The sequence below is a fragment of the Hylaeus volcanicus genome, chromosome 4 (assembly GCF_026283585.1).
Source record: "Hylaeus volcanicus isolate JK05 chromosome 4, UHH_iyHylVolc1.0_haploid, whole genome shotgun sequence".
Taxonomy (NCBI): domain Eukaryota; kingdom Metazoa; phylum Arthropoda; class Insecta; order Hymenoptera; family Colletidae; genus Hylaeus; species Hylaeus volcanicus.
This window is the reverse complement of record NC_071979.1, coordinates 10,994,343-11,012,138: the sequence shown is the minus strand read 5'-3', so window position 1 is coordinate 11,012,138 and position 17,796 is coordinate 10,994,343. Positions and strand designations below refer to the sequence as shown.

Genomic DNA, 17,796 nt, shown 5'->3' with positions numbered 1-17,796 from the left:
AATCAGCGTTTCACACTTTTGTCACCGATGACGTAGCAAATACACTTGGTACATGACTGACATATAAATTGTACTTGTACATAGATCGAACGAAACACGTATCAAACACGATTCAATTTTCGAATCTGCTTCAACAAACAGGATTCCTTTTCCTTACTTTTTTCTTTAGTTAACTAAAGCACCTTTTTGTTAGGGAAAATGGTTAGTTTGCAAGACGTAGAATGTAGCGGTAATAGAGTTGGGATAGATTGTTACCGAACGGTAACTAGTAACTATACATATAGGAATTTCTATGATTCGTTTAAACGAAAGAAAGAGATTGTTTCGCAGCTTGTCGAGGAACCCTCTTCTCGTCAATTGTATGTATCTTATCCGCGTTGTCTTTTCGTTTCTTTTGCAAATATACAGGATAACGTATTCGGAAACATATTCCATGTTATCGTACGATAACTTCATAACAGGCAAAACGCAAAAGTTACTCGATTACGCGGGGAGATACAAGATGGAATACTATTTGTTCGAAAGTTGCATCGAGACGAGGATGTAAGATGCAAGATGTAAGGATGGTATAAACTATACATGTATATAGATTATACGTATACGTAGACATGGACGATCGGTAAAGCTCTCGTAATCTGTCGAGTTTTTGATGTTACGTGAAATTGGTATCGATTGCAATAAACGATGAAAGGTTGATTCAGCGAGAAGCAAAGTGATAAAATGCTGATGGAAAATATTTGTTTGAAAGAAGAAAAAACAAGGGGGGAAGAACGGATAATGCATCGAAAATCGAAAGCATGTATGTAGTACAAGTACATATTACTTTGGAAGAAAAGCGTTTCGATGTACATGCTAGTGTACGTAACGTATCCTTTCGCAAGGAATGTAAGAAACTGTAAGGAATTACCTAAAGCTACAAAGACGCGACGACTCTGAAAACGATTAGCATCATCGTCGTAATCATCAGTAGCAAAGTGTATGTTGGTCCGACAGCGATACAACACTCGATACGATTCAACATTTCTACGATGTCATTCTATACGTATACATGCATTAAGGCGATTAAGGAATCGAGAAACGTTCGAGACTCGAAACAACAACGCGCGTGCTGCCCTTTCTTATCGCGTAAAGAAACCATATTATCGTCATGTTTTCAACTTTCTGTCCCCCCACCGTCCACCACCACCACTCAGCTTATTATGCCCCACAGCAGAATTTTTCCTCCCCTTTCCCGATGCTGCACACTAATATACTACAAGTTTCATCTGTCTCGTATAGGGTGTCGTTAAAATCTCATCAGTTTTCATATCGTTTCTCCTGCGGTGGTCCATCGCGACGATCGAATCGAACTTTGGTTATTCTCTTAACTACGAGTATTTTGCATGAAAAATTTGCACTTTGTTCTCCTATTGTTCCTGTCGCAAAGACACATCGTAAAACACAGTTTTACAGAGTTAGGTAACAAGCACGCAACATACGAGCAGACATAGATACGTGTGACCGACATATTATATTTAATCGAGGGTATTGTATTTGATCGCAATAACGTTTCGATTAAAAACCGTTTATTTCCATCTCTATTTTTCGTTTATTTTTGCTTTGAACGCAGCTCTTAAAAACTAAATAAGGCTGATACTTGTGATTGGGGTTATTTTGACGAGTCGAAAGAATGGCCAAGTTATTTAATAAAAATACAAATAATGGGTAAATGTTGAATTAAATGGAAACTTCCTCAACACTGTGTACGTAAACGGTACATACTTGTATTAAATCGACAAATCTCCCCACTTTTCCATTCTCGAACAAAGAGAGGGGATTCTTTGCTTCTCTCTGTCTCTCCGTTGGCGTCGCGCCCCTTTGCTGCTAATAAATAAAATATTAACCGATGGTTAATGCAAAGACATTATTCGAGAACGGGCCGAGAAGCGGATACAAGTTTTCACCTGAATAATCACGGTTAATATTCGCATTTCTGACAGTGATACACCTGTAAGCTACCACGACTAGTCCTAGACCGTGTTAGATTTTATCGATATTTTTCGTTATTTCCTAGTGTTTTTACTTATTCTCCTCATAAACGTTTAAACGAGAAACACGGTTTTCGTAATTAATTTTATTTGGCAAAGTGGTAAATCGCGGGTCCGTAAGTTTCTGTGATGAGCCTTGTCGACTGTTCGAGGTTCGTTCCGAAGGATTAAATCTGATACTTTTGAATCTTTGATCGACATCGAATTACTATGGTTCACGTGCGGCGTCAGGTGGTAAGTTGAAATCGTTTCTCGTATTGATACACGTACGCTATACATACATGTATGTAAAATAGGAAAGTGGAAAATTATAGTAGGAGACTGGAAAGTGGAAAATTACATTTTCATCAATTTAATTAGCTCTTGTCGCTTTATTCGTTAATCTCGTACGACGATATTCTCTATCGTTGATTTCGATTTAAATAAACAAAGTGAAAGGAATGTTGGCTCACGAATATAATTCATAAGGTTCCGTAAAATTTAGTATTTCCCTTCCTAACGTAACCATTTCCCCTAAAATCTTGGAATTACAGTCCCGTCTGGTTCTCGTATTTTTTCTCTGTACTCGGCCGATGATGCAATATTCTTACGCTTAAGAATAATAATCCGGTAGCCATCGTTTCGTGGAAAAGTTGACGAAAGAAAATTCTTGTATACGATACCCTATACTCTACATTTCCCTTTTCTATTCCCTTTCCTAAACAAAATCCCAGCTGATACAAAACGATACAAGTTTGTAAATTGAAATATTCTCTCTTTTGTCTGCGAAATTTGTACTCGTGCCTCGTGTCTTGTTTTTGTCAACGTGATTTTTAGTCGCGTGCAACACCACGTGCTCGTACAAACTTATTTCCGCGTTATACCGCGTCATACGTGGCCTGCTACCACCGCTACCGATATCGTATTCAATTTAACAACGGCAAACGAGCTATTTCACCAAACTGTCGTCATTTATTTCGTAAAATTTCACTTTTGCGCGCGTACTTTTAGCCCCGACCGAATCAAAGGAAACTCTGTAAATCAGTTGTATAGAATTTCATTGAGCGAATGTTGCTATCGCTTCCGTAAGCGATTTATCGTATTCAATCAACGATTTACGATAAACATAATATATAATGTGTTTATCGTAACACGTGCGATGTAAGATTATTTTTGAATACTAGCACGTTATCGCTGAAACTTTTCTTATTTCTCTCGTACGAGTTGTTGTTCAACTTAACCAAATAACGCTTTCGTAACTCTGATATAAATTCTGTATCGTAATGTAATTTCCGCTCTCAACGGATTCAACGGACTTTCCTTTCCAATAATAATAATAATAATAATAATAATAATAATAATAATAACAATAATAATAATAATAATAACAACAATAATAATAATAACAATAATAACAATGACATTTTACGTTTAACGTTAACCAACAGCTTTTCGATTCGATATATGTACATGTACATGTACATGTGTTATCATAGAAACATAGACAATTACATATACATGTACATAATAAATAACTGATTCGCAACAAGCATAACATGCACTGAAAGTTTACGCAGAAACGTCGATATGTATGTGCTTATCGATATTTTTCTTTTCCATCTATTTTCTTGTTACGATATGATAAATGTTGCGCGACGACGGTTTACGTATAATATTACCAGGAAAAACATGCAATTCTAACGAAAATATTTCTACGTAGATTTTCGGCTGTGAAACTTTATTGAATCAGTTTCAAGCCAACGTTAGATGGAGTTCCTCTTTACAAATCAGAGATAAGAAAGTAATACAGCCGGAACGCTCTTTCAAGGTATAATTTTCTTCAATTTTCATCGCGTCGATATTTTCGATTTTTCTTTTCTAACAAACGTTTCGTTTGAAAGCAAGTTTATACATATTGTTTCTATCGTAGTATGCAGATTTATCGGTTCGTCTAGCAGGTCCGGAACAATTACAACCCAAGCCAAACGTTAGCGATCTATCGTTTGGTAAATACTTTACCGATCACATGTTGAAAATATTTTATCACGAGGCTTTGGGAGGATGGCAGATGCCAGAAATTACGCCGCTCGAAAATCTAGTCCTTCATCCTGCCTCCAAAGTACTTCATTACGCTGTAGAGGTAAGACTCGTAACGTTTGAAAATAATAAGAAAGAGTAACGACCAGTAGAAATGTTATCGTTTCAGTTGTTCGAAGGGCTGAAAGCTTACAGAGGAGTAGACGGAAAAATACGAGTTTTCAGGCCAGAATTAAATATGGAACGTATGAATAATTCGGCGATAAGATCTGGCATGCCTACTTTTGCCGGAGACGAACTAATCAAATGTTGTTGTAGATTAATTAGTATAGATCAAGAATGGGTACCTCATTCTTCCGCTTCTAGTCTCTACATACGTCCAACTCTTATAGGTATAGATGTAAGTATTTGAAAGCGAGACTTTTGATAAAAACTAAACTTTCAACAAAGGTTAAAAAGAATCGGTATGTGTGGTAGCGACATAGTTATTCCACGATAGTAAGAATAATCGTGTCGTTTATGTCACAGACGTCACGACACATAGACACACACACACACACGCGCGCGCGCGCGCGCGCGCGAGCACACAGATATACACGAAACAAAAGCTAAGCGATATGTTTCTCAATAGCTAACGATAATACACGATAAACAGGAGCGTGATGCTCTCTTGTTGGGGCAGGGCCATAAGAAATAAGAACGAGATACACACAGCCAAATCAAAAGTTACATTGTGATCGCGATACATGCACTCTATCGCTCCATCGCTATAGATATCAATGTAAAGCGGTCAAAACAAAGACAAGATGATGTAAATTTGAAAATAATTAACAGAGGATACAACATCTTAAATAACTCGTATGCATTTTGTCATTCAACGATCGAGGATCGATATACGATACAATCGATCGAATGTAATCGTTTCCTCTTCTCTATGCTTGTTCTTTCGTCATGTTCGAATAAATAGCGATATAATATTCAAAGTATCGAAAATAACATTGGATAACATTTCATACCGCATTGTTTCCATTGAATTGTTTATTTTTATGCAGCCGATGCTGGGTGTGGCATCCTCGGACTCTGCTTTGCTATATGTTATTTTATCACCCGTGGGTTCCTACTTCAAACAAACGGATAAACACGTTGGTGTATCTTTGCTAGCAAATCCTCAGTACACGAGAGCATGGCCAGGTGGTTGTGGTAACTACAAGTTAGGTAGCAATTACGGTCCCACTATTTACGTGCAAAGGGAAGCAGTAGAAAAGGGTTTGCAACAAGTGTTGTGGCTTTACGGTGAAGATAACCAAGTAACCGAAGTCGGCACTATGAATATCTTTATGTTCTACGTAAACGACGATGGAGGTACTCGATCAAGCCTTTATAATCGCTTTTATTAACTTTTATTCACATTTCCCTCTTGTACGAAATTGAAATTATTTCGAAATTTTCTTTAGAAAACCGTACATTATATTATATTATACATTATTATACTGATCCAACTCCAAGTCTTTGTAAATACTTTTTTTCTACCATTTTTAGACAAAGAATTAATAACGCCACCTCTATCGAACGGATTAATTCTTCCTGGAATTACAAGAAAATCGATTTTAGCGGTAGCTAGAGAATGGAATCAATTCAAAGTTACAGAACGAACGTTCTGTATGGACGAAGTGTGTCAGTTGCTTTCCGAAAATAGGGTATGATCATTTGCCTTTTCGCGTATATATTTTTTAAATATTATTTCTCTAATTCTAATTTCGCTTTAGTTGTTGGAGCTATTCGGAGCAGGAACAGCCTGCATAGTCAGTCCGATATCGTACATTGAATTCTTGGATCGACCGTTACACGTACCTACCTTGGAACACTCGGAACCTGTTTATAAAAAGTTTTTTAAATATTTAACAGACATACAGTATGGTGTTATACCGGACCATCCGTGGGCGATACCTATCGAATGAAAATAGAACCAATTAATCAGTTTATTTATTACATAGTTGCCATTAACTGAGCGAATAGATGCCGAACGATTTACGAACATTTATTCGATGGCAATCGATGCATCGTGATTTTTATACCGCTGTTTTTATACGTAAAACATAGATTTCTATTTATTTTTAGTTTTAATATTTAAGAAAAGAAAATTCGTTTGATTGTCAGTGATCAAAGTCAGGAATTAATATAGCTTACCATAGTTGGCAAAATAATTGTACAATGTTAAGTTTTAGAAACTTTTGTAACAATTTGTATATAAATGTACAAACATGCGTGGTGTGTGTGTGTGTCCGCGCGCGCGCGCGAGTGCTCGTGCGTGCGTGCGTGTGTGCGTCTAGTTTTTCTACGTGTTTGTTCATGTACGAATACGTATTGTTTGTTGAAAGTACTCTTGGGGAAAAAGAGTATGATTCTGTATACTTATATGATACATATAGTTTCTTTTCTTTTTTATTATATTATTCACTATTTTATTTGATTCCTACGAATCATTGTACAAATTAGATAAATAATGCGACAAAGATATGGGGTAACGATCGCGAAATATTCTCACTAGATGGTGAATGATTTAGTCCCAGTGACGATAGTTTCCATCCTTTCTCTAAAATGGCGCCACTGGCTAAAGGATCGATAATTATTGTTGCATTCGATAACTATACATAAAAATGATAAATTCGATAGCGTAATAACATGTTGCAGTGTTATAAAGCAAAGAATCGTAATAATTATGCATTTATGAGATATTAAGAATAATTTATTTAAAGATATGGATCGCGCCATCTTACAGAAACGGTGGAAACTATTTTCATTACAAACTTGGGAATTTTCCCACCGATGGCGCCACTAGCACTAAACCGTTCGCCATCTAGCGACAAAAGTGACAACCATCTTCGCTATAAACTTGGACGTTTTGGAGACGAGAGTTCTCGGACCGAAGCTTCCAAAATTGGATCGTCCTTGTCACTCGGAAGTGCTCAAAAGTACCGATACCATTTGTTGTTGTTTATTTTATAGTGCATGGGAATTTTCGCCCGTATTGCACTTGTCGTATAAGTACATTTTCTTTTTTCTTTTACATGCTTTGTATAAAATATATAAATATTTCCATAACGTATATACATCTAGATATTGTTATATAAAATTATACAAAATATAAACTACTTTATTAATATTACACGTTTCTTTGTTTCTTATACACATATATATCCTTATCTAATAACCTTAGATACCTAATAACACGAGGTATAAAAACAAATGTAAACGGTATTAAAACTATGGAGCAACGAATGTTATAAGAATGTAAGATTCGATATAAGCCGATGTATGGTTAGCGTATACATTGTACTAATATACAATGACGTACTGTAAATAAAACAAAGCAAGCAATGAACTTTACTACTTAATATCGGAACTCGCGCTCCCCATAAGAATGCCATGCAGGACGTAGCTGCCGAGAAAGAAACAGCGTTTGGTGCATAATTCGATGCGCACGGTGCAGCCCACTCGATATTTACATTTAGCCATTTAGGTTAGTTCATTTTCAGAAGGGAGTGTAGAACAAGGAGGACGGGACTGGCAGGGACTGGCAGGGACTGCCTACACCCTACACCAATTTCTCGGTAGCTCCAGGCAGCGTTCCGGCACTAGTATAGTTATAGTCCGGTGCTTAAAACTGTAGAAAGTAAACATATCGATACTTGTCGTTCATCGTATTCACCGAATGAATATTCATGGCGTGGATAATCTCCGTATATGGGAACCGTAGAAATCATGTAAACATAGCCATCGATAAGATGTATAATTTTCGTAGAGTATAGAGTATTTGGATAAAGTAACGAACCGGATATAAATTTCAAGTAAATTTGTTTGGTATCGTTTCGAATAGCAAAGAAGCATCGAACGAATAATGTGACCGAATCGGGTCTGTTTATTCAATGTTTGTGTAAACGCACCGTAAGACTCGTTGGCATGCGCAGCAAAGCTCGGCTGGTGTAATAAAAGGAATTGGTTGTAAAAAGGAGCGTGAGCGTAAGCGTAACGCGCAGCTCTGGCCGAGAGATGACGCGAGTGTATTCCAGAGTAGGTCGCGCCTCTATCGGCGAAGCAAAGGATCAATTCAAACAAACGGTGCGCCACTGGCGAGGGGGATCCAGAACCATTTCGAAAGTAAAAATACTGCGCGACCCGGGATTTTGTTTGTACGGTTCGGTGAGGGTAAAAAAGCCGAGGGCCAGGCCGTTGGTGTAGTCGGGGCAACGCGGTGTCGCGCGTAAAATGACGTAGAGTGTGCGTAGATAGGGTGTGCCGCGCGCGGTACGAGAGGTTGTGTGAAGCGGAAACGGTGTCGCGGTAGTGTAGGGTCGGCGCTGCTCGTAGCTATCGGTAGCGTACACGGGAAATTGGCCGTGGCTTCGCCAATGGATGCCAGGCAGGAGGAGACGCCATTTTGATATACGGGCGCACGTCAAGCAAGCGTTCAGCTCTAAGGGAAACGGCAGTGACGAGAAGTCGGTTCTGCAGCCGCGTCCGGTCGAATAAGTTGTTACGGTCCGGTTGAACGGGCATCGTGTGTAATACGTGTGGCGTGACGCAAACGTATCCCGGAGCGAACGTTTCGTTGACAAGTGACAGGTGAATCGATCGCGGGCCCGCGAGGAAAGTCGCGTTGCGGCCCCCGTGTGCCCGTGTGCCCGTGTAAACGCGGTGGTTCGGCTCTCTCTCGCGGCGGTCGATCGGTAGTGACTACACTCTGTGCGTGATACCCGGTATACGTATACGTATACGTATACGTATACCTATAACGTATATACGTATATACATGTACGTCTAGCGCTAACGAGGATTCGGATTTTTCCCCACGCGTGCCGAAGCGAGTGTTCTCAGCTCGGTGCCTGTCGAGTGTCGACGAGGGACACGCACGGCACGCTAGTAATAGTGACTCTCGTGTATATTGGTGCGCCGATCCGATCCAATCCGATCCGATCCGATTCGATTCGATTCGATTCGATTCGATTCGATTGTCTCGGGGTGGCGGTGTGTGTAAGCCAACAGCAAGCAGCAGCCACAGACAGGAACCGACTAAAGGAAAAACCAAGCCGCCGTTTCGTTTTCGCGCGCGCGACAGAGAGGCCACCGGCCCGACACTTCGGGCCAGGACAAGACGACCCGATGTCGGGAGCGGGTCGCGACCCCGTGTCGACCCGCGGTCGTCCTCGTCCTCGTCCTCGTCCTCGTCCTCTGCTATCCACCTTCTCGTTCTTCTCTCTCGTCGCACCAGGACGCTCCTGGCGTAAATGTGCTTTCGTGAGCGCCCATGTGCTGCCAAGCCTATTTCTCTGCCTGCTGCCCCTACGTGCCCTGTAAACCCAGAGCACACCCCGATTAGCACGCCCACGCACTCTATCGCTCGCGAATATGGCCAAGATCCTCAACAAGGACCCCGTCACCTACGAGAGGGAGAGGGAAAACTTCCTGAAGGACCTCCGTCACTTTCATGAGACCAGAGGGTAAGACCATTTCGCTAGTTGGCTATCTCCAACTCGAACTCTCTTTCTATCTCGGTAAGAGCGTGTGCGTATACGTAGACGTATACGCGTGTCTGCGTTCTCTGTGTTTTCTCTGTGGTTGTCCGACTGTCTACAATCGTACAATCGTACAATCTTGCAGTCGTATAGTCTTACACTCACGGTTCTCTCTTGCTCTTATCCACAATAATTTATTCCTTTTTTTCCTCTCTATTCGTTTGCATCGTTTTCTGTTCGTTGTCGATCGCGTTCGCGATGTGTGCACGTTTCGAAAGTAAATCGTATCGGCAGTCTTTGGTTAGAATGCGGACAGAGTTGAGGTTATGTGCGTTCTCGTCTAAACTTTTCCAGTCGAGCCTTTATGTTACGTTATTTGTTTACGCGAGTTCTGTATTCTGTTCTGTCGGCTCGACGCCGATCGGACGCCTATCTTATTGCGATTGAGGTTATGCATAGAAAGCAGTGAAACGATGTTACGATAGCTCGCTGATTTTTATCCTCTGTTTGACGATTCCTGCGTCTCCGAGTTGTTACGTTTGTTGTAAACGTTCGCGCTCTCTGTCTCTGTGTCGGATCGACGCGACGATCGGATATCGGATATCGAACGACGATTAGAGATCGTTTCAAAGTATTAAACGAACAAAGATAGTTTCAGGCAAAGATGCTGCTCGTCGTTACGTCATTGTCGCCTGTTTAATACTAGATTCGAAAACGGAAACAAAGCGTTGCTCGATCGTAACGAATGATCTTAACCTCGGTGAGCACCTATCGCGTAATTGAAATACAGTTGAACTTTGGTTGGCCATGTTTTTACTACTCACGGGGTAAATGATGTTTTCGATTACATTTTCCGCGGCTTTACGAACCTAAAACATTTGACCGCCGAAGAAAACGATACGGAAATATGTATACGTACGAGAAGCGGCTAGGGATTAGAATATTTTTAACTTGCTTAATTACCACTGATAATCGAGGTTATTTGTTGTATGTTAATGTCAAACATTGGCAAAACGAATTTCGTTTAAAACGATATTGTTTATAAATTCTTTCAACGTAATCTAAGCATAGATGAATTTATGCGATACCTTGTCATTTATTTGATCCTCAACTAGAAAGTATCTATTTACATCTAACCCACGTATGACAAGCTCTTTCTAATTATACGTTTTTCAATTTTCAGGACTTCGTTCAAGAAATGCCCAAAAATTAATGGAAAAGATATAGATCTGTACTTGCTGTACGTGGTTGTAACTGCCCACGGAGGATGGATAAAGGTAAGTCGATTTTTTCAATGTTTATTCAACTTGCTTTTCGCTGGATAAATATGCACGCATCATCCAGGATGCATATTTCGAGTGTAATCCGTGCGCTAGCAAAAATTGGGAGGGATGACCGCTGATGCAACGTATAAATGCACCTTTCTTACCTACTCGTATGCATACATTGTTTATACACGCGTTTGCTTGATTTATCACAGGACTCGTCACGGCCAATTCTCTTTCTTGTATCGTTCAAACATCTGGAAAACGTTAATTTCAGTTTAAGATAACGTGAAATATGCACCAGCATGTTTTTACCTTAAACTTTTAACACTAGTGGAAGACGCGCGAGTTAGTAGACATTGCGTGCAGAATTTGAATTGTTAATGTTCGATGGAGATTATCGGCTAGCCATCGAAGCGTGCATTACGTTACATTTAGTTTGTTCCTGGTCGTTTACGTCACTCGCCAGTTACTTTATATTGTATTCGGAACACGTTCGGCTGGTATTTTTCGCTCGTAAAGTCAAGGCAGTCGAAGCCAGTGTTCCGTTAAAAATATTTCATTAGAAACGTGAATTTTCTGTTCGAACGGTCGACAATGTTATCGGCCACGACGAAAGTGGTCTCCGCGAAGAGAAACCAAGGATACCGTATACTTTTTCATCCATCAGCTTTTTCTTTGACAATCACGGAAGGAACGTATTCGTTCCAATGAAACCAGCAATCTTTTTCCCGGTACACAAATCACGTTAGATCAAGTATTTTCGTAAACGACAAATTGTACATATCATACAGAATACTATGCTATTCGATGAAATAGATATCTGAATTCTCGTTTGATTTCGATCGATGAACTTAATTTTTTGTAAATACAATTGATCGACGATCGGTGCTGACTTTTCATTAGTTTTTCGTGTTTCTGGCCCACTCTGCACGAGGACAATACGGAAGTTGAGGCAAGGTCAGGGTCACTTGAGGCACTGTTCGAGGGGTGGGAGATAGATCATGAACCGAAGGTGGGAAGAAGGTGCGCGCGGGAAAAAGGGGAGGGAGGCAAGAGAACAGAGAAGCGAGAAAGGGAAGACGCGGGGGCAGAGAGAGAGAGAGAGAGAGAGAGAGAGAGAGAGAGAGAGAGAGAGAGAGAGAGAGAGAGAGAGAGAGAGAGAGAGAGAGAGAGAACACACACGATTGAATATGACGAGAGGAGGAGATGTGGAGGTAGTGCTGGCCGAGGGCTTCCCCTCAACAAGTGTGATCGAAACTTGCTACTCGCTAGGCTACCTATATAACATACAGCCGGGTCGCGACTACGCTCAGAATGCATCGCGGACCGCGCGGTTCTTCGATTCGAACAAGTTTACGTCAGTTTTTACTGGACGCTCGCCGTGGAAACGTGGAAAAGCAACTTGGCTCGCTTCGACGTTACGAGGAACACTTGTAACAGGAAGTTAGGTAGATTATTGCTTCTGGGATAAGAGTCCAATTTAAAAAGTAGTCTCTAACGAGCATTTTCGGTAGGATCGCGTGGAACAATGCACATGCTCCGAAAGATATTAGTTTTTGCTTGAATTTCCACTCGTATAGCGCATCCTATGACTAAATCAAAGAGGGGAAAAAGTTGCGTTGGACGAACGAAAATCATACGCGTGCCCGGTTAACGTTGAACATCAATTTGTTTACGAAACGAAGGCTCGTGACACGAAAACAATTACACTGCGCATTTTCAATTTATTTTTTCAAGAAGAATCACCGGGTAACAGTGCGGCCAACTGTTGGCACTTGAAACGAGAACACTCTTAATTTAACAAACGCACTGCTTTCGATAGCACCGCAGTGGATCTTGTTTACATCTGCTTCGATCGTGCTACAAAATGATTCGAAAATACATCCTGTCAGTTTCCTGTCAGTTTCTTATTTTATCCTACTCGTTGTCGGTCCTAAAGCAGACCACGCGAACGTTACAATTACGTTCGAGACATGCTCTTCAAATTGCTTCTTTTTTTATTTTATTTTATTTAGTTTTTTATTCTTGACGAGGTTACGCGACGCGCTCGTTAAAAAAGTTGATCGCGTCTTGGCGTGGCAAAGTCATTAAAACATGCTGCCAAGTGTTAAGTATCTCTCCGAGTCGAAAAAGTTGATTAATATTCAACTGGGTTGGTTGGCAAAAGGGCGAGGAAACTGATCTCGCGCGCGTCTCTGCATCACCATGTCACGAGGCAAAGTCACTCCACTTAAGGAGCAGTCGCCGTGAAGTGAAAGTGTACAAGTAGAAATTATCGGCGAACCGACCCGACGCAGGATGTTCTCGTAGCAGTTAAACGATTGGCTAACTCGTAACGCGCTCCCCCGTTGCCAGATACCGATCTCCAATTTTTTCACGCGCTCCAACGAGAAATTCTATTTTGCCAGAAAAAAATGAAGCGTCGTTACGTATCGCTGTGTTACGGAAGTAAAAAAGTATTCAAGGTACATATAGGTTTCGCCTGGTCATACATATGTCGCGTCGCGGTCTGCTGTTGCATACCAAACGCGCCGAGTTCGTCGGTCTTGCACAGTAGTTTGCCGCTAATCTAAATATTTTATCTTTCGGCTCCAATTTCGAAACCGACGCCGGCGCCGACGCCGACGCCGACCCGCCGACCCGCCGACCCGCCGGTCAGCTAGAAAATTAATCCACTCGAGAGTCGCTGTTTGATTTACCGTACCGGGTATAACGAAAGCGTCTTCCAGGACATTCCGTGAGGCGATGCGAAATGCGATAGCACTTTATTCGCACGTGTTAAACGATTATCTATTTCTATTAAACGTATCGTATAGTTGGCAAATAAAATAATCTAGATCGAGACCGACAGGGATTTCGGTTCGTAGTCGTTGAGTCGGTAAAGTTGCACTGACTCCCAGAGCGACAGCGACTCTTTGTGTTTATCTGAGAGAAATGAACGCGTAAAATGGTCGAATCGCGTCCAATATCGAGTCTCGAACCAGTTGAAAACATTGGCGTAAACCGAGGGAGAAAATAAACGACGAAGCGTCGCGTTTTCTCGGGGTAACGTCTCGTCAAAGAAGCAGTGGCGGAACGTCCGCGCTCCTACCGGTTCCGTCAAGAAAAAGAAACGATGGGTTGAGGGTGGGAGGGTAGAAGGGATCATCGCGAACGAGAGAAGCTCTCTGGAAAAGGACCATGATCGCGAAACGCAGAGAGTGGCAGATACAGAAAGTAGGCTCGTTCCATTCTTGCGAGAAGAAGAATTTTAAATAGAAATTGCTATGCGTTCAGTGAAAAAACGCTTTGAAAAATGATTTCTGTACAAGTAGCAACTGTGTGTCGCGTGTACTTTGAGATTTTTAGGTTAGCACCCAGACATATACGTATGTTACGTTCCTGACATTGAAAACGAAACGAATGATATTCTTCTTATACCTCGCGTTAGACGAATAATCGTGTACCAAAGATCGGTTTCCTGGAGAGTTGAAATCGAGCATCCCTAACGGAGAGAAAGAGGCCGAGGGAAAGCGTGTACGGTTCGCGCTAGTGTCCGGCTTGTTCAAGGGCGCGAGTGGTATACGAAGAGTATTCGACTTGGACTGTCGTCGAATGAGCACGCACCGTAGTCTGGCATTGGTCTGCTCGCTATACGCAGTGCGAGTAGCGTGCGAGGAATCTGCGAGCAAGTCGGTAATGCTGAGTCAGTCAGGTGCCGCGGCGCCTTGCATCGTTTCGAAGTGGTCAGAGCCGCGCGTCTAACAGAGAAGGACGAATAGTGTCCCGGAGGTAAGTAAAGGAGTCGGATGAAACGAAAAACGAACGAGTATGTACAGCGAAAAAGAAGCTGGTAGAGGTGGAGGTGGAGGAGGAGGAGAAGGAGGAGAGGGGCGGCGAGAGAAAAGAGAGGCAGGAAATATAAAAAAGAGAATGAAACCGAGAAAGATGGAACTCGGTTAGAAGCGAAGAGGTGGGGCGGGGGTTCGCTCGTTGGCTCCCCGGTGATGAGGCACGGTCGATATGGCAACGCCGCGCCCTGCCACACGCATACCGGCATCGCCGCCCGCCCAAGCATCGAGCAGTCGGCAACGTCGCTCCGGCACCATGCGGGGGAGAGGGCAACCGGGCTCTCACACATCGAACGACGAGGAGAGCGACCTCATGCCCTGCACACATGTGCACCCGGGGACGCCGAAGAGACTGAGATGCCTGGCTGGTCGCTTGCTGGCTCGGTCTGCTTGCTTGCTTTCTTGCTTGCCTTTGACTGTCCCACGCACGCGCTTCACCGACGAGCACCCCCGTGTCCAAATCGGCCAAGTACTTTTCACTCGGAGATTCTTTCGTTGTGGAAAAAATAGGCATTCGCTTCTCGCTTCTCGCTTCTCGCTTCTCGCTTCTCGCTTCTCACTCCTACCTTCCCCACCGAGTCTGCTGGCTTGTTTCGTCTTTTTAAAGGAAATTCTTTGTTTGTTCGGAAACGGATTCATAGAATTTGTGTATTTCTTTTCTCGGTGATACGTTGGCTTCGCGTTACCGAAAATCGGATTTAACTACAAGGTATTATTTTAACTAGATGCAATGTCTTTCGTCGAATCGTTTACAAATACTCTGAAAGTGACGAATCTAGAAGAATTCGATGTGGGAGTTCGATATTGTATTTCGTTTACGTTGGCACGTATTACGTTCCTCGTACGTCGCGTAAAAGAGAAACGCTGTAACACGAAATTTCAACGTAGCGCAAACGTATGTTCGTATTTCGCTGCAAAATATTTCTTTGACTTGCAAAAAAGCATAAAAAAAAGGTACGCGTAAGCCTTTGTCGTAGGGAAGCCATAACGTAACCGAAAATCACGTTTCGAAAGCTCTTTCGAGCGTCGCATCGGATCGCTACCGAGCCAGGGCAGTATCGTCTCGATGATTCGCCTTTCGTACTGGAAACATTCCTCTTTTTACTTGGTCCCTCGATCGTAGGTAACGAACGACACCTACTACCTCCATCGCGAATGTCGCGTGTGAGGCCGTGCGCGGTGGTTCGAGGTACCAGCAGCGAGCAATACAAGAGAGAGAAAGGTGGAAAGCGTCGGCGGTTTCGAGTGGAAGAGAGACGACGCGCGAGGAGAGGTGCCGTGCCGCGCGGCGTTGCCATTCTGGCAGCCGAGGGCAGACCACTTCCGAGAGCAAGCCTTGTGACGGCGGCCGGACGGCAACGTCGCGACGACGAGATTAAATAGAGATAGCCTGAGGTACACGCTCCACCGTCGTAAGTCGTAAGATGGGCTCACCGTTAGTCGAGGAAACAGCGAGACGAATAAAGGACAGCCAAAGGAAAGCATATCGCCTCGATTTCGAACTCGTCGATCGTTCTCGTTCCCGTGAAAACGTTCTCGCCAACATTTTAAATGCGTCGCTGTCGTCTTTTTCGTCTCGTCGGGTTTGTCCCTTCAATTTTGTTCAAACCAACAAAGTGTATTTGGCGCATTAATCGCGTACTTTACACGTTTCAGGTGGCTTTACGTAGGACAGAAAACGAATAAGCGAGTAAAGATAAACGTCCGGTAAATTAAGTCGCTCGATGACGATTAAGAAGTGTTCGAGGATCGGTCATGGTCAACGGTTTGCTTGGAAATAATCTAGCGCGCATGTTCTAAATACGAATGGCCTTTTCGTGTTTCAAATATCAATTTGAATTAACGTCGAACAAGTTTAAATGTACGTTCCGGTGTTTCGCACAACGACGGAGAAACAGATATATCCAAGTAAAATATTTATGCGACAGATGCGTTCGATTGGTTTTTCCGAAAGAAGCCTGGCCAACTTGACACGTCATAGAATTATTGGTACTGTGTCGCCTTGGCTAATTTAAAAATAATTTCTTAAAACAGGTCATTCGCATTGCGGACATGTTAAAATATAGAATAACATACGTTTCTACTTTGCCATTTCTAGTTACTGATCAAACGATTAGTTATGCCCCTGAGGGTAAATTTCAAATTCAAAGTCACTTTCAACGAAACTCAAAACTTTCCAGATACGTTAGTAGAAAGTTGCGTTACTCGGCTTCGAGGTGCGAACAAAACGCGTTATAAATCTCGCGACTGCGGTCGAGTCTCGCGTTAGCCCACCCTCGCGTTGTCGCGCCTTTCATGCAACGCAGTTTTCAAACTCGTTCTCTTTAACGATACAAATTCCTGTTTGCATTTCTATTCGCAAAATCTGCCCGTACCGAAAAGTGCCCAAACACGAACAGAACCTGATTACGATATTTAATAGCTGCGCGGTAAACATTAAACATCTCCGGATCGATCTATCGCGCAAAGCAAAATTGCGATACAAAGAAATTTGGAAAACAGGAACCTCGGTGGCGGGCAGCGACGATCGTTCAAAGGTACAAATAAAACTGCGCGAAATCCGCGGCGTGTAAGATTCGCAAATGGGTTGAGATCGGTCCGTTGAAGGAACAGCCAAGGGAAAGATGCAGTGACCTGCGCTGATGGCTCGTGCTCGAATGATGGCTGACCAAGTGGCACCGTCGGCCAAGGCCAAGGCCATTAATGCCGATATGTGCCTTGCACGCCAGAAAAAGATAAGAGAGACCGCATTTCGTGTTGTCGTCTCTTCTAAACGAACGTGTACTCAAATAAAAAAGATTACAAAATAAATGAAAATACATCGTTATGGCAAAGAATCGTATACGGCAGTGGCGGGAGTGCCATTTATCTGGAGCTATTTATTTCAAACATTCTTAAGGTATCATTGCAAACGATAATCTCTGTTGAAAAAGTAAAAGGGAATTTTCGATAGACACACCGTGGACGCGGTCCCCCGTAACAAGTTGGGTTTGGTAACCGCGATATCGCATTGGGAGGACTCGTCATACCGTGACTCTTGTAGATTAGTTTTATCTTATGCAACGAGTTAGCGTAGAGACGGAAAAGAGTGGCCATTGTTTGGCTTGCGACGAGTGCGTGCACAACGTGGCACCCGCATGGG

The 17,796-nt window shown here is 42.5% G+C and overlaps 2 protein-coding genes across 6 annotated transcripts in view; both read left to right on the top strand.

The window, feature by feature from the left end:
* The first annotated feature begins 1,887 nt into the window (after positions 1 to 1,887).
* On the top strand, positions 1,888 to 7,209 carry LOC128875894 (branched-chain-amino-acid aminotransferase, cytosolic). Its single transcript, XM_054121891.1, has 7 exons — positions 1,888 to 2,261; positions 3,727 to 3,834; positions 3,937 to 4,146; positions 4,213 to 4,443; positions 5,096 to 5,405; positions 5,583 to 5,740; positions 5,810 to 7,209. The coding sequence occupies exons 1-7, from the start codon at positions 2,238 to 2,240 to the stop codon at positions 5,999 to 6,001; spliced, it is 1,233 nt and encodes a 410-aa protein (XP_053977866.1). The 5' UTR covers positions 1,888 to 2,237; the 3' UTR covers positions 6,002 to 7,209.
* Positions 7,210 to 8,155: 946 nt separating this feature from the next.
* The window catches only part of LOC128875872 (AT-rich interactive domain-containing protein 2), a 35,980-nt gene continuing 26,339 nt past the window's right edge, over positions 8,156 to 17,796 (top strand). For 2 of the 5 annotated variants that reach the window (XM_054121836.1, XM_054121831.1), the window contains exons 1-2: positions 8,156 to 9,541; positions 10,740 to 10,833. In XM_054121836.1, the coding sequence (XP_053977811.1) occupies positions 9,450 to 9,541; positions 10,740 to 10,833 (186 nt within the window). In that variant the 5' untranslated portion in view covers positions 8,156 to 9,449. The remainder of the gene's footprint in view (positions 9,542 to 10,739; positions 10,834 to 17,796) is intronic. The other 3 variants (XM_054121833.1, XM_054121830.1, XM_054121834.1) reach the window with 2 other exon arrangements.